The sequence below is a fragment of the Tauraco erythrolophus genome, chromosome 17 (genome assembly GCF_009769465.1).
Source record: "Tauraco erythrolophus isolate bTauEry1 chromosome 17, bTauEry1.pri, whole genome shotgun sequence".
Classification (NCBI taxonomy): domain Eukaryota; kingdom Metazoa; phylum Chordata; class Aves; order Musophagiformes; family Musophagidae; genus Tauraco; species Tauraco erythrolophus.
The window spans coordinates 10,459,051-10,472,728 of NC_141481.1; the positions used below are offsets into that span (position 1 = coordinate 10,459,051).

General features: G+C 41.5%; 1 protein-coding gene across 1 annotated transcript in view; it reads right to left on the bottom strand.

Annotated features, from left to right (window-relative positions):
• Nucleotides 1-3,837: 3,837 nt before the first annotated feature.
• Nucleotides 3,838-13,678, bottom strand: part of CARD11 (caspase recruitment domain family member 11) — a 45,834-nt gene continuing 35,993 nt past the window's right edge. Inside the window, exons 14-24 of the mRNA XM_086622078.1 lie at nucleotides 13,420-13,552; nucleotides 12,646-12,847; nucleotides 11,662-11,788; nucleotides 10,314-10,554; nucleotides 9,804-9,900; nucleotides 8,626-8,721; nucleotides 7,542-7,674; nucleotides 6,824-7,003; nucleotides 5,552-5,676; nucleotides 4,598-4,713; nucleotides 3,838-4,042 (exon numbers count right to left, since the gene is read on the bottom strand). Of these exons, the coding sequence (XP_086478204.1) occupies nucleotides 3,838-4,042; nucleotides 4,598-4,713; nucleotides 5,552-5,676; nucleotides 6,824-7,003; nucleotides 7,542-7,674; nucleotides 8,626-8,721; nucleotides 9,804-9,900; nucleotides 10,314-10,554; nucleotides 11,662-11,788; nucleotides 12,646-12,847; nucleotides 13,420-13,552 (1,655 nt within the window). The remainder of the gene's footprint in view (nucleotides 4,043-4,597; nucleotides 4,714-5,551; nucleotides 5,677-6,823; nucleotides 7,004-7,541; nucleotides 7,675-8,625; nucleotides 8,722-9,803; nucleotides 9,901-10,313; nucleotides 10,555-11,661; nucleotides 11,789-12,645; nucleotides 12,848-13,419; nucleotides 13,553-13,678) is intronic.

The following is a 13,678-nucleotide window of genomic DNA, read 5'->3' on the forward strand; positions in this document are numbered from 1 at the left end:
AGAGAGGTTCTCAGACGTCAATTAAAAACCTTGAGTGATTGATTTTAAAATGTATTAATGTAAATGTTGCTTACCTTAGATAGACCTATCCAACGTCAGGCAGCTTGGTCTGAACTCCAGTGTCCAACCATGGTACCAAGCTCAAACTCGGGTCTGCAGCTTGAATTTTCTTTTATTAGACTGAGTTAGAGAATTCATCTGAATTTCAGTGGTACATGCAAGTCCAGTTATTGATCACAAATTTTGCACCAAGTGCTGCCTAATGATACAAAACCACCCAAATAAAACCTGTCAATCTTTACACTTTGATGAGATCAGGCTGAGATCCCGCTTTGGCTTCAGTTGTGATACTGTTTACAACAAACGTTTAACAACATTTCCAATTTCCATTTTGTTTCTTAGTCATTGCTTCCAGTTTTCCACCACACAATCACTGCTGAGCTGGCTATGCCTTGGTGGGCATTTGTCTATGTGCTGAGGAGCTCAGGTTTGTATATATTTCATGTATACGGAGGAGGGAAGTCGTTGGTAGCTTAAAGCAATACCTCACAAGTGAGACTTAGCAGAATGAAAAATACTGCAATGGTCCAGAGCCCAAGTTCCAAGTTTATGCTTCAAATTCGCCAGTTCAGGACTTGGACTCCACGCTGATTCCAACACTCTGACATTTAGGGAAATTTATGGCCTCTTTTCAAACCTGCAGATTTGAATATATTTCAAAAGATGCAGAGGTTAGTTTATTCCAGTTTAGATGGACAGCATTTGGATCTAGATCAGAAGCACCTCTCCAGTTAGTGTAAATGATAATGGCCCCTTTGCTCTCTTGCAGTTCTGCAATTCATGCTCCAGCTATAGCTTTGCTCTTTGAGTTCACATCCAGAAGTCAAGAGGGAATATTGTTTTCAGTCCTCCACTGAGTCAAAGAGAGATGAGAGTTACGTGGGCTACAGCACACGGCTCTGTCAGTGAGCTTCACTTAACAGAGTCTGGTTGCTTTGCATCACATGAGCAGAGAACCACAATGCCTTATAGCATCTGCAGAGCTGGAAATTTACAGGAGATGCACTCAGATACCAAGAGGAAAAGTCTGTTCCATGTATCTACTCCTCTTGTTTCACAGAAATAATTAGATCTCTTATTGTTCTCTGCCTCAAGCTCTTGTTCCACCTTTCCCATAAGGTGGGTTAGCTGTCCTAAAATACAGATCAAAAGCTAAATGCTAAAGGCTTGGCTAATTCTCTAGTTTCTTACGAGAAAAACCCAGACAGTTCAGAGGGCAATTAATCTCATCCTTAGATAGCCATCTACAGTAAGTTAGACAAATAGCTCTTTGGAGGTGTATCTCCATTCATTGTAAAAGGAACCTCCTTTAGACTTTGGCATATACCTTTCCTATGACTGAAGTTAAGTGAGATAAATCACGTCCACAGCTGTTGTCCATGTAAAGAGGGCTCAGAAATGATGCTGTGGTGAGAGGATCACTGCAGAAACCACCATGGCAGTTGGAGATGCTTCATCCCCTCTGCCCCACTAGCCGTCTGTTCCAGCCATTCCACCAGATGTTACCAATCCCTGCGGCACAGTCAGTGGGACATGGACATCCTACAAGTTCTGTCTGGTGAGCAGTCTGTTGGTTGCTCCTGAAGGGATCAGACACTGACCTGGCTTACTTTTTGCTGAAGCAGCTGGGAAATGTTCTTACAGTCCCTCCCATTGCTCCGCTGTTGACTCGAAACTATCACAAGAGGGGCAGTAACAAACCACAGGCAGCTGTTGCAAAAGGCTGGGTTATCAGGACATTAGGAATGAATGCAAAATGCGCCTGAAAGGCTTAGCTTTTCCAACTGATGCTTCTTATTTCTGGTTGACAGACGATCTCTGAAGAATGATCCAATTTGTTCTATATATACCCCAATTAGTGTTATTCTCTGCCCTGCAGGGAGTTGCAAATTCTGCATGCAGCCCGTACTTTGTAAAGAGATGGCAAAATAGTAGTATCCTCCTGTTTGCACAGTCCAAACAGATGGCATTGGGCAGGTAAAGAGCTATTCTCTGAGAAACACTAGCTATAAACAGTCTTTCAAACATTAATAATCTGAGAAACACAGCAGCAGAAAGTTAGATGTAAAGTGACATAAATGACTTCTAGAAGATACCGTTACTTAAAAAATGATATGCATAAAAGAGAGGAGCAGAAAAGCACAATCACACAAGCCAACACGAACTGACCAAATCTACCTGAGAGACACTCATCTCAGAAGCTCATTGCAAGGACAATGGAGCAGTTAATCTAGTCAGGGCAACCAGGCCAGAGGTTTTGCCTGGATTCTGTTTGTCTTTTTTTTGCCAGCAGCTGCACACCAGCCTGAAGAACCAAGACGGAGGACTTGGGACAAACACAGAAGCAAAGGTGAATTTGTTATTAAATACGTCATAAAAGGGAGGGATATGGCAAGGAATGAAGGATCTAAGGACAACAGGATGTGCAGCTCTTCACCTGTAGGTCAATTTTTATTGCATTTCAGATCAGCAGTTGTGCAGGTCATTATTATCTGGTCAGTTTTATTGAATCAATTTGGCAGTCTCAATACAGTATCTAATGTGTAGAGGAAAAATTTTAAATGCCTGGAGGGATTTAGGAGTCTAAGTCCCATTCATTATCAGTGGAACTTAAACTCTCTGAGGACTTAAGTGCTTTGAAAATGGGATGTGGCCTCCTATGTCACGTACACACTTTTGAAAATATTATTCTACTTGGCCACAGCACAGCGTGATGCTTGCTGGTCTCCTTGCTGTCAATCACGGCAGAGAGTTCAAGGACTGAGTGGCTCGCAGCTATTACTGGCTTATGAAATTCTCCTTTTCTTCTTCTCAGAACAGTCCCTCCTGTTGAGAGCAGGCATGTTGGCAGGCGATGATGTTGCAGAGAAGTATAGATTTCAGTGGAGAAACAGAGAAACCTGTTGTCTGGAGAAGGCACCATGGTATTTTCCATGAGTAAAAAATGTTAAAAATTGAGAGATGTACAAATGAATACAATGCAGGGATAAACTAAATGAAACATTGCAGGGGTGGGATAAACTAAATGAAACATCGGCAGATCTGGAAAGATCTGATGTGCCACTGGGACAGTGGAATCTATTTTCCTGTAAGTGCCAAGACTACAAAGGAAACCAGCAAAAGTGTTAATAAAACTAGGGTTTAAAAAGGAAGGGAAAATTGTCATTTTAATTAATGCCAGGAATAATAGCTATTTTCTTCTGACTAAAATGGTTATGGGAAAACAGGGTTACAGAGCTGTTATGGCCATCAGCGGTAGTGTTTCTGTTGCTACCAACCAGCCTTCAGCTTCCTTCGGAGTGTGTTCAGAACCTCACCTCAAGGTATGTGTGAGGCACATCTCAAGTCCATACCCTTTAGCCCAGTCCCCATGCTTTATTCCTCTTAGATTCCACTTATCTGGTCTCATCAGAAGTTTTCAATGAGCCAAATGATATCCATATTTTCAATGTAATAAATTACCCCAAGCTCCCTCTCGAGATCTTGTCCTTCTCACATGTTAAACAGCTGCCGTCCCTTAAGAGATGCTGGTGGGTCAGAAGTAGTGGTGGCGGCTGTGGTCTGACCCACATCCTAGAGCTCCAGCATCTGAGCCGTTGGCTATTTAACACAGCTCCAGTCCCATTCCATACATACATTCTGCCAGCAGGAAGTCCCCAGCCAGCAAGAGCGAAACAGGAGTGAGCGCTGGGCACCTAACCAGAGAATTCTGTGAGCCCCTGCTCCACCTGGGTATGTCCTTTTGTCATCAAAGAGCTCCATTTTACTTATTGTTTCTTATAGCTGATCTTCATCTATCCAGATGGTTTTACGCTGCTCCTCTCCAATCCTGTCTTTTATTGTTCGGATAAGATCTTCAATACTGCTCCATGCGTCTGCCTCTACAGAGGCATAAAGACATGGCAGCGCTTCCAGTTCTTTCTCCTTCAGACGGCACATACGTAAAAACTCATCTTCAGTCTCTGGCTTTGGCAATAGTTTCCTGTATCAAACGAGCAAACAAACAAACAAAAATCTTACATTTTAAGTAAGTAGTAGTCCCAGCTGTCCCATCAAGAATTTATTTTCTACTGACCATATACAAGCAACAGAAGCAGTGGAGAATACAGCTACTCCAGGTCTATCCTCCCCTTGCCTCCATGCTGCACCCAAGGGAAAATACTTGCTATGGGGAAACAATTTAAGAGGACTGAAAGCAGGGAGAGTGCAAGTATTTACAACCTTTCCTCTTCCAGCTAGCATTACCTTAAAAAATGCTGTGGGAGTGCTGAGCATGGAAAAAACCCCACGTATTCTCCAGTCTCATCCTCCCACAATGCTCACTGCTGCCAGTGACAGACTGCTAAATTTGGGGAATTCCTGCTTTCTCCAGTTGTAAGATTTCAGGGAGGAGCCATGGGAGGAAAGAGAGCACATAGAAGCACCAGATGAGGAGAGAAGAGGTTCTTTATTTCTCTCGGTGAGAACATTATTGGACTTGAGAATTATTCACTGAATAAAACAGAATATCAAACACACGAAAGGTTTGATATGTTACCTGAACCTCTTGATGTTTTTCTCTGAGACTCTGATAAAGAGAACAATAGGGTATATCTTGGCTTTGATTAAATCCTTTGTGCAGCTTATTCCAGCTTCCAGGAGACAATGCTTATTCTAAAAACAAAGTGAGAACTGTGTCACAAAGGAACATTCACTGCTGTGGGATCTCGGGATAAAGGTATCCATAACTTATGGGGTCAGCTGAAAAGCTCTCCATTTACCATTGTACAGATTTAAAACCTTTTAATCAAATATAAAGTCCAAACTCCTCCTACTGGTTTACAATAAGTCAGTTAAATAACAGGTGAGCCTAACAACTTTCTGAAAAAGTTTAAAAAAGAAATGGATTGATCTAAAGATGAAGAGTATGATAAAATACCTGTTTTACATACATACACAAACACACATACTTGCTCTTTGTTCAGAGAGAACATCTACTGCGACTACTTGTGAGAGAAAAAAACATCACTTTAATTCTCCTTTTTTTTCCATGCTGTGCATCAAATCTACTCTACTTGATATAAGATCTCTGTCTTTGACATTGTTATCTTTGTACTGTACACCCCTGTGCCTGTGTTTCAGGCTATCCTTTCTTTTGTCTGGGTCCGTGGATCTCTTACTCTCTCGCACATTCATACACACTTACAATATGAAAAGGAACCGAATAAGGGATAGTGCACAGAAAATGAAAGGATATTTTGCTGCATCAATGTGGGTCATCCCAGGGAATGAGCGAGAATATAAAAGCACATGGCTGAGGATGAAAAGGAAAAGCAAAAGCAAGAGCACAAATAAAAGCCATTTGGGAGAATAAATATAAATCGGAGCTTGAAGGTGGGCGAGAGAGGGAACATGCAACTGTAAATTGGCGAGTTTCTTATTCAAGAAGAATTACACGTTGCAGACAGATTCACGGACAGCCTGTCGAAGGGATACAGAGCACTCTAAGCACCTTGGCAGCAACAGCCTCAATATTGGCAGGTACGATACATTCACATGTGTTCAGATTCTTTTCTCTGCTGAAGATGATGGTCTCCGTTCTTTGCTTCCTTAAGAGCTCTTCCTTCGTTACAATATCTGGAAAGAGATGTGGATGAGGACAAAATCAAGATCACAACAACAGAGCACCTGAGTAAACTATCCAATAGTACCTCACATAGAATGTAAGGATGGCTCAGGGAAAGACAACGAACAATGAATTGTCTTAACAATTATTCCATTGAATTCAGTTAAAGTTTAATCTGATCACAGCTGAGCATCTCAGCTATATCCTGCACCAGTGAGTCTTTGGGCAATTACTACAACACTATGAAGGCATTAAATTAAAACAGTAAATACAGTTCCAGCACCTAATGTTATGTAGTAACATTTCAGGGCTGGAGCATGCTGAGAAGTGCTAAAAAAAGAAGGTCTCTTCAGTATAAGCTCCTAAACCAAGGATTTAGTGTTCCAACATTTGTGTTTAAAGTTTCAAAAAATTTGGCTTAGGTTGCAATGTGTGGTACTGGCCCCCTTGTGAATTGCAGCTCTGCATCAAAGCTTTTGTTTTATGTTGCAAGACAGGGGATATTTATTATAATACTTAACTTTTCAGTTTCTCTGTCTGGATAACTGTAAGACTGCATACTATGTGGTGGGTGTTCAGTATTAGTGTAAAAATGAAACGTCAGCTGTGTTTAATGCTGTGTTGTATACAATCCTGCCCTACGGCCATCATGGTGCTACACATTGCTTTAATAGTAAATACTTAGCATGGAAGAAAATCAGTCTTTCGAGTAGATCAAATGCATAATCTTCACAGCCTTGGATGAGATAGAAACCTAAAGTCGCTCTAGGGAAGATATTCCTCATAATAGCAAATACTAGAAACAAATTAATCAAAATTTCACATTGCCCAGATATGCAGTATGCAAACAGTATGCAAACAGAAAGAGCACTCACAGCATTTCAGTCTCCGAGGGGCATCCTAGCAACCACACAGCATACACATGGATAATATTCATAGACACAGCACTTCATAACCATGCACACTGTCTGTCTCAAAAACATTCAAATATCTCAGATATGCTCAAAGAGCAGGATTTATAGCTAGACATCACTCTGATGTGGCTTGAAGTACCTCAAGCAACTATCACATGTGCATGCCCCTATGTGTGTGCGCATATATCTGTTCATATTTCCAACACTGAGAGTTAACAACCATGGTCCTCTTTTATCCCATTACCTGGTTTGCATATGTTGAATTCCAGGGCACCTCCAGAGTTGAGAAGCTTCTGTACCAAGGTCTTGGCAAGCATGGTGGGAGTGAAAAGTACGGGGCGCCTGCGCTCACAGTGGATTGGTCTCACCAAGCTATAAGGGATCAGGCTGAGCCTCTTATTGATTTCACTTTCGGAATCCAAATCTGAGTAAAGAATAAGACATTTATCCTCTGGTTTCCTTTCCATCAGTACGTGGAGAAAAAGGAGAAGCACTAGAACCAGATATGACATGGTTAGGTCCTCCTTTCTCTATTGCTGCAGTTGTCTATATCTAGTAGTACAATGGCCAACCTAATACTAAACAATTCAAGTGTCTTTTGCTTTCAAGAGATTATTTAATAGTTTAACAGGACACTTGCTTGGAGAATCTTTCTGCTTATCAGCTTGACTTACTTTGAGTTGAATGTTTTTGGATAAAGAGGAAGAAAGCTCCTAGGAAGAGCTGCCAACCAAACAGGAAGTCCCACTGTCCTAAACTTGCTCATGAAGGTTTAGTGCTCCAAGCACTTTTTGCAAAATCAGTGTTTTGGTCACAAATGCTGGTGAAATTTTACACAGAGTGGGCCACAGAAGCTAGTAATAAGAAAGAACTATGATATTTTTCCACAGCCATGCTGTTCTGTAGGTGGCCTTTATATAAGTGCCATGTGTGTAAAAGCTATTACTATTTTATATCCATACCTTCTAGTTTATCAGGCAACGGCTTCTTTGCTTCAGATGAGGTCCGTGCCAGACCGGAGGGCCAGCCAGTGACGATACGGACTCGCTCATTGCTATTCATACGCTTATATTTGTTTTCAGACCTACTGACAAACTGAAAAGGTGAACAAAGAGATTTGACCCTCATTTCTTACATTCTTTATTCTCCCATGTATTCATCAGCCCACACTTGTTGTCTACAAGATCTGAATTACCTATGCCTATGAAAGACAAGACTCCATGGATCTGTTGACTGAATTCTAAGGCTCTTTAAATATCATAGATCTGATTCAGAGCCTTTGTTAATCCCCTTTGGGATTTCTTATTTTGTTCTCTGCTCTGAAGCAGCATGTTCTTTTCCTTTGCAGAGCTTCCTGTTATCACCAGTACAAGCACTGATGTGTCCACAGCACAGTAACATACCCACTCTGAGTATTTGCACAAATGTATCACAGGTTATACCTGAAACTCTACCTCTTCTTTGCTGTATCAGAAACACTTAAATCCTCCCAAATGGCACATTTTTACACTGAGAAATAGGCTTCAAGCTTTCATTCCCCATCCACCCAATTGTTCCTCTATCCAAATATTAATTCCTCCTCCTGTACGTTTGCTAACCTTCACAACCATCTTCTTCTACAAGACTTTTTATCTTTCACCCACACAGTCTCTGTCACACTCGGAGTCACTGACCTACAATTAAACAACAATTTTCTGAGGAACCTCATCTCACAGAGACTTGAGGATTTGGTCCAGCCCAACGGATTTGTCCTTATGCTTCAAGCAAAACACATTTCAGCCTCTGAAGGCAGACACGTTTGATTCATCAAGCTACATTAGTAATGGAAGGCACACACTTAAAAATAAACACCTCACATGACAAGAGCAGTTAGAAAACACAACCCTTTCATCTTTTTCATCTATTAAATCTCTTTTAGATAGGAGAAATCCTGATATAACCTCTATACCTTAGGTTGAGTTTCTGGGGAAATTAGGATAGCCTGAGAATATCTGCTGATCAAATCCACTATTTCAGACATTGCATTGAGGATTTAAACTTTATTACCTGTAATATTTGGCCCAAAAGAAAGCTCGCTCTGGAGAGGCGAGGGCTGGCTTTTGGGTCGTTCTGTGGGGCAGGATCCTCTGGCTGCAATGTATTCTAGGAAAAAAAAAAACAACACAGGAATTTTTCTTTCCCTCTCTTTTCTTTTGGTTTGTTGTCGGGTTTTTTAAAAGTCACAGCATTCGAGAAACAGAACAAGCAAAAGCAGCTATTTTATATTTCCATCCAATAACAGGGTTAGTGATTGATTCGTATCCATGCCAAATACAGTGTTCTAAGCGAACAGTAGACACGGCATGGCCTATGCTGAGAAACACCACTTCTGTTACTGCTCTTCCACATTCCTTTTTTCACAGGAGACTTTCCTCCACAGCTTATGAAAAACTTCATTTCTGCACCAAGAAACAGCACACAAAGCTTTTGCTTCCACTGGCATCTCTGCCAGTGATCTCTGTCCCTTTGATCAGTGGGGACTGGAGTACAGAAGGAATGTGTGACACTTAACCTTGATTGAAATCAAGTACAAGCACTGGCTACAGTGTCTCTCCAAATGTTAGAAGCACATATGTCTCCCAAACTCTAAAAACAACTTATGGTAACTAATACACCAGGAAGTTAGTTTTTAATTATGTGAAGATGGAATTCTTGGGTCTAAAGAAAGAGAAATCAAATTACTTCCACTGAGGGGAAAAGAAGAAATCGGCAGGGCTGTTGTTTGTGAAGACCTGATAATCCCACTTCTCTCCATAGTGTGTAGGTTGGAAGAGACAGGTCTTCCTAATATGGGACAATGATAGCTCTGTGGATTAGATGCTTGTTCACAGTAGGAGAGAAATAATTCTGATTATTAACTCCAAGGACGCAGCTTCTTCCTCATGTGCATATGAGGGTGCATTAGAGGCTTACAGGCAGAGAAGAATGAAAAGGATTAACTAAGACACAGAACAGACATTAGACTTTTAAAGTGCACTCCCTCATAGCTTGAAGGGTTAATAGTGTGCTGGAGCTAGGTTCATTGCCAGAGACAATATTTTTTAAAGCAAATATAGGTGCCCATTGCCTGGGACAATCAAAACCTACCTAGAGTGTAAACAGGACATTCCATAAAATTAACATCATGAGCAACAAGTAGCCGTGGAGTAACAGGTGTCAGAAAGACCTTGTTTGTAGAGACTTACCCGGAGTGCCCGAAGGGTATTATATGAGTTTTCTGTCTCGTCTCTGCTTCCTCTGTGCATCAGCCGCTGCAGCTTCACCAGAAGAAGTTGCTGTGCTCTGAAAGAAAGGATGGAATCACATAGATCAAGATAACTTTGAAACCACTGGGAAGAAGGCTGGACTGCAATGGGCCTGTGCCTACAGAAAAGATTAAATGGAAACAGCTGTGAGGACTGACTGAACCATACAGTAAATGCAGGAACAAAATAATGAGCAGGACTGCAGTGCAGTTAAGGATTAAAGAATCTCCATGGCATATTTTTCTATGCTACTTTTTGAGAAACCCGCATTATTCTTCCAGGTAACATCTGGAGCCTCCTTTCTAAAGCTTTATAGCTCATATTACAGTTTAACATCACTCGGCCTTATCTCAAAAACTAAAGCATATACCTCTTTCCTTACAGCAGTTATTCATTTCCCTGTTTGCAGAACCACTGCCCTCAGCCGTGGTCCCTCAGCACTCCACTCACCTGCTGTAGCTGGGAATGGTCCCCGTTTCCAGGTCCCTGTCCGTGAAAGGATCAACTCTGGCACACAGCCACTCACACCTCCCCTGGTACATGGTGTCAAGAATATGAACTATCTCATCACATTTCACCGACAGGGAACAGCAGTCCAGCTGGCTGGAGATGTTCAGATTCAGGCGGATATGGAATGAGTCCCCCGACGTGACCAGCCCTTCTTCCAGTTCCGACAGCAGTTTCCGGTAACCTGCAGGAGTGAAGGAAGGGGTGAAGCATGATCGTAGCTGGTCAGACCTCACCATTGCTGTGGTCATGGGCACCCTCTGGGAGAAGCACACAGCACAGGCTTCCAAGGCTCTTCCCAGAGAGGGTTTATGCTTCCAGAGTGCTAGTTGGAGTAGTTACAACAAGGTTACGGGTCTGCACCTTACAGACACTAATGGGGCACTGATTCAGAAACAGCTCGTGCTGCTGGGATCAGAATCTGTGAGAATATTCTCATCATAATGATACTTTTAGGTAACTCCATTTTCAGTATTCCATGCATGACCTGGGAAACAGAGAACTCAGCAAAGACGCAGGCACAGCCATAGCTCTATCCAGTAAGTACAGCTTGAGTCCTGCCACCGATTTTAATGACAAGTTATTCTCTTTATTATTAGCTCTAATTGGCACTCCCACAATCTATAACATGCTTTATCTGCAGTTAAGTGGTGCTCAAAAAAAATTGCAATAGTCTTTCCTACCTTTGAAAACATCAAAGAAAATCAAAGACATCACTTCCTGTGTGATCTGTGCAGCTGAAATTCTCTAACCAGTTTTAAAAAAAAAACCTGCAAATTTATATACACCAGTAAAAAATGGATTTTGGAATGTAATTTTTGATCCATAACCTGAAATTAGCATTACAGGCCATGAACACTAAAATAAAATTCTGTTCAGCACACATGAACTCCAGCTGTTAAAGATAAGATAAAGCCACAAAGGTAATAAACAGAGAAACTCCGTCAGGTAAATGCTAAATCGACTTCAGCTGGATAAAGAAGATGCAGCTCACCACATTGTGTTACAGAAAATTATACAGAAAAATAAGCTCAATGAGTGAGTCATGTCGTTATTGGCACACCATGTAAATTCTTCAGAGTCCTGTAGTGACAAGCATATGGGCTTTTTTTGTTCTCAGTCACAAAGCTAAAAGCTGGAGCAGTTACACAGAGTGCCTATAATTAACATCAGTGGACATGCTTCAGATTTACACCAACACAAAGGATATTGTGGTTCTGCCAGTCTCGTCCAGGCTAGTTAGTATAATAGACCTGGGACTATTTGAGATGAGAAATACTTTTGGTCTTACCTTCATGATTTGATTTGTACTGGAGTGTTACTGGACCACTGCACCTCTGAATTGTCCAGTGAACTTCTTCCTTTGTGCAAGTATCCAAGGGAACGCTCTGATTTTCCCCTTTGATGCAGCCCTCCAACTAGATATGAAAGAAATATTACTCTCCAGTGCAGGTTCAATCTCTGAGTCAATTATATCATTTTTTTAAAGTGACAATATTTTTCTGATTAAACAATGTGGATACTTTGCTATCAACATGTAGATTACATTCTAATTATTTAATTTCTTTTCTTTCAAATTAGGAATGCTAGCAGTCAACAGAACTGCAGCTCTTTGATAATCCCAGGCTTCCCAGAAGTAAGCAGTGCAGGAATATCAGTTGCAGAGTTTTTTTCTGCTTGGAGGCATTTTAATAGGAAAATTGTTTGGGAACGTTGTCAATGGAAGGAGAACTAAGCAAAGAGCAACTTGGCAGAAGCACCGTTGAACTCCTGCTTATGTGATGCCGGGGGCAGCGATGCAGGTGTGCAGCCCTTCTTTCCGTTCGTTTTGCAGCTGTATCCGTGTCCGTAACACATCCAGTCCCAGAATAGGCCACTCTAACGAACAGTTCGGGAGTCGTCATGCTAAGCTAGTTAGCATGAACATCCTTTCAGGCAGGGAAATACTGGGAAGTTCAGAGCAAATCCCTGAAATTCTAGTCTTTATAATGGGGCTGTACTACACAATATAGCATCAAAGTAAGCAGCAGTTGCTTTGATCTCTTCCACATAGAGCTCCTGTAAAGTGTAAAAATGTGTGTGTGGGGGGGGGGGATGACCACAAATACTGTTCTCCTCTATTTTCATAGTCAATAGCAGATTTTCTTCTGCATAAGTCATATGCTTTGTCATTAATACAAGATGAAAGAAGAAACAAAGGAAAGTATTACGGGGAGTGTGCACGCGTGTAGGTGGAGAGACATCCAGTACTGTTTGTTGATTATTTTATGCTCACCAGTAGGATTTGGTGTCCCTCCCGAAGGCCTGCTTTCTCGGCAAGCGATCCCGTCTTGACAGAGCTAATAAAGCTCCCTTTATCATTACCCCCAACCAGAGTGATTTCTGAATTGAGGCTGTCTCCGTTCAGTGTCACGCGCTGGATAGTATGGCAGGAGGTTCTAATGCGACCCACAGATGTGACAGAGGGACGAAAAGGTCTGTGTTCACGAAAAGAAGTAACAGTTAGACAGTTATCCCAGCTTTTAACTATCACTTCAGAGTTAAATGCATGCATGATAAAAGAGAGATATAAATAAACTTCTAGTGTGACCAAGCACTAGGATGTAAGGACTCTAAAAGAAGTCCTCACTACTACATAAGTTCTAGAGAAGAGCACCTGGGTAGCTTCAAGTGCTCAGCCATGACTGAACGTGTATTACACACTCAGATGTGTAACAGTACCTCACCCAGCAACCTGTGCCACCAAGACAGCAAGATAAATTTAAGCCTCTAGAACATTTTGGCTGCCTTTAAGTTCTTGAAATTTTAGGATGACCTTCCTTGGTTTACAGGATATGAAAGGGCTCCAAAATAACATGTTACACTGCTGCTGACATAAAGAAGTAAAGACTTAGCTCAGTATCATGAGATATTTGTGTCAAATAACAACTTGTGACATCACATTCCTGTCATTATATCTTCAGAAACTAATAGATAAATGGAGAATCTCACTTTGGCAGCCTTTCCCCTCAGTGTCTGTCTAAGGTAGGTAAACTGGAATCTCAAATACCTTTCCAGAGAGAACTTTCTAAATATGGAGTTGACATGCTCAAGCTCATAGGCGTCCAGGCCTTCCGACTGATGAGAAGAAGAGGAAGAGTGCACCGAAGGAGCTCCATGTGACTGCCTGTCATGGCTGTCATCTGAAAGAGTAAAAAGAATGAAAATGAGTCCTAGATACAGTCATAAAGACGGAAAAGGGGAAAATAAATGTTTGATTGTCCCAGCCAAAGCTGAAGGAGGAAATTCCTGATGCAGAGGCATGATTC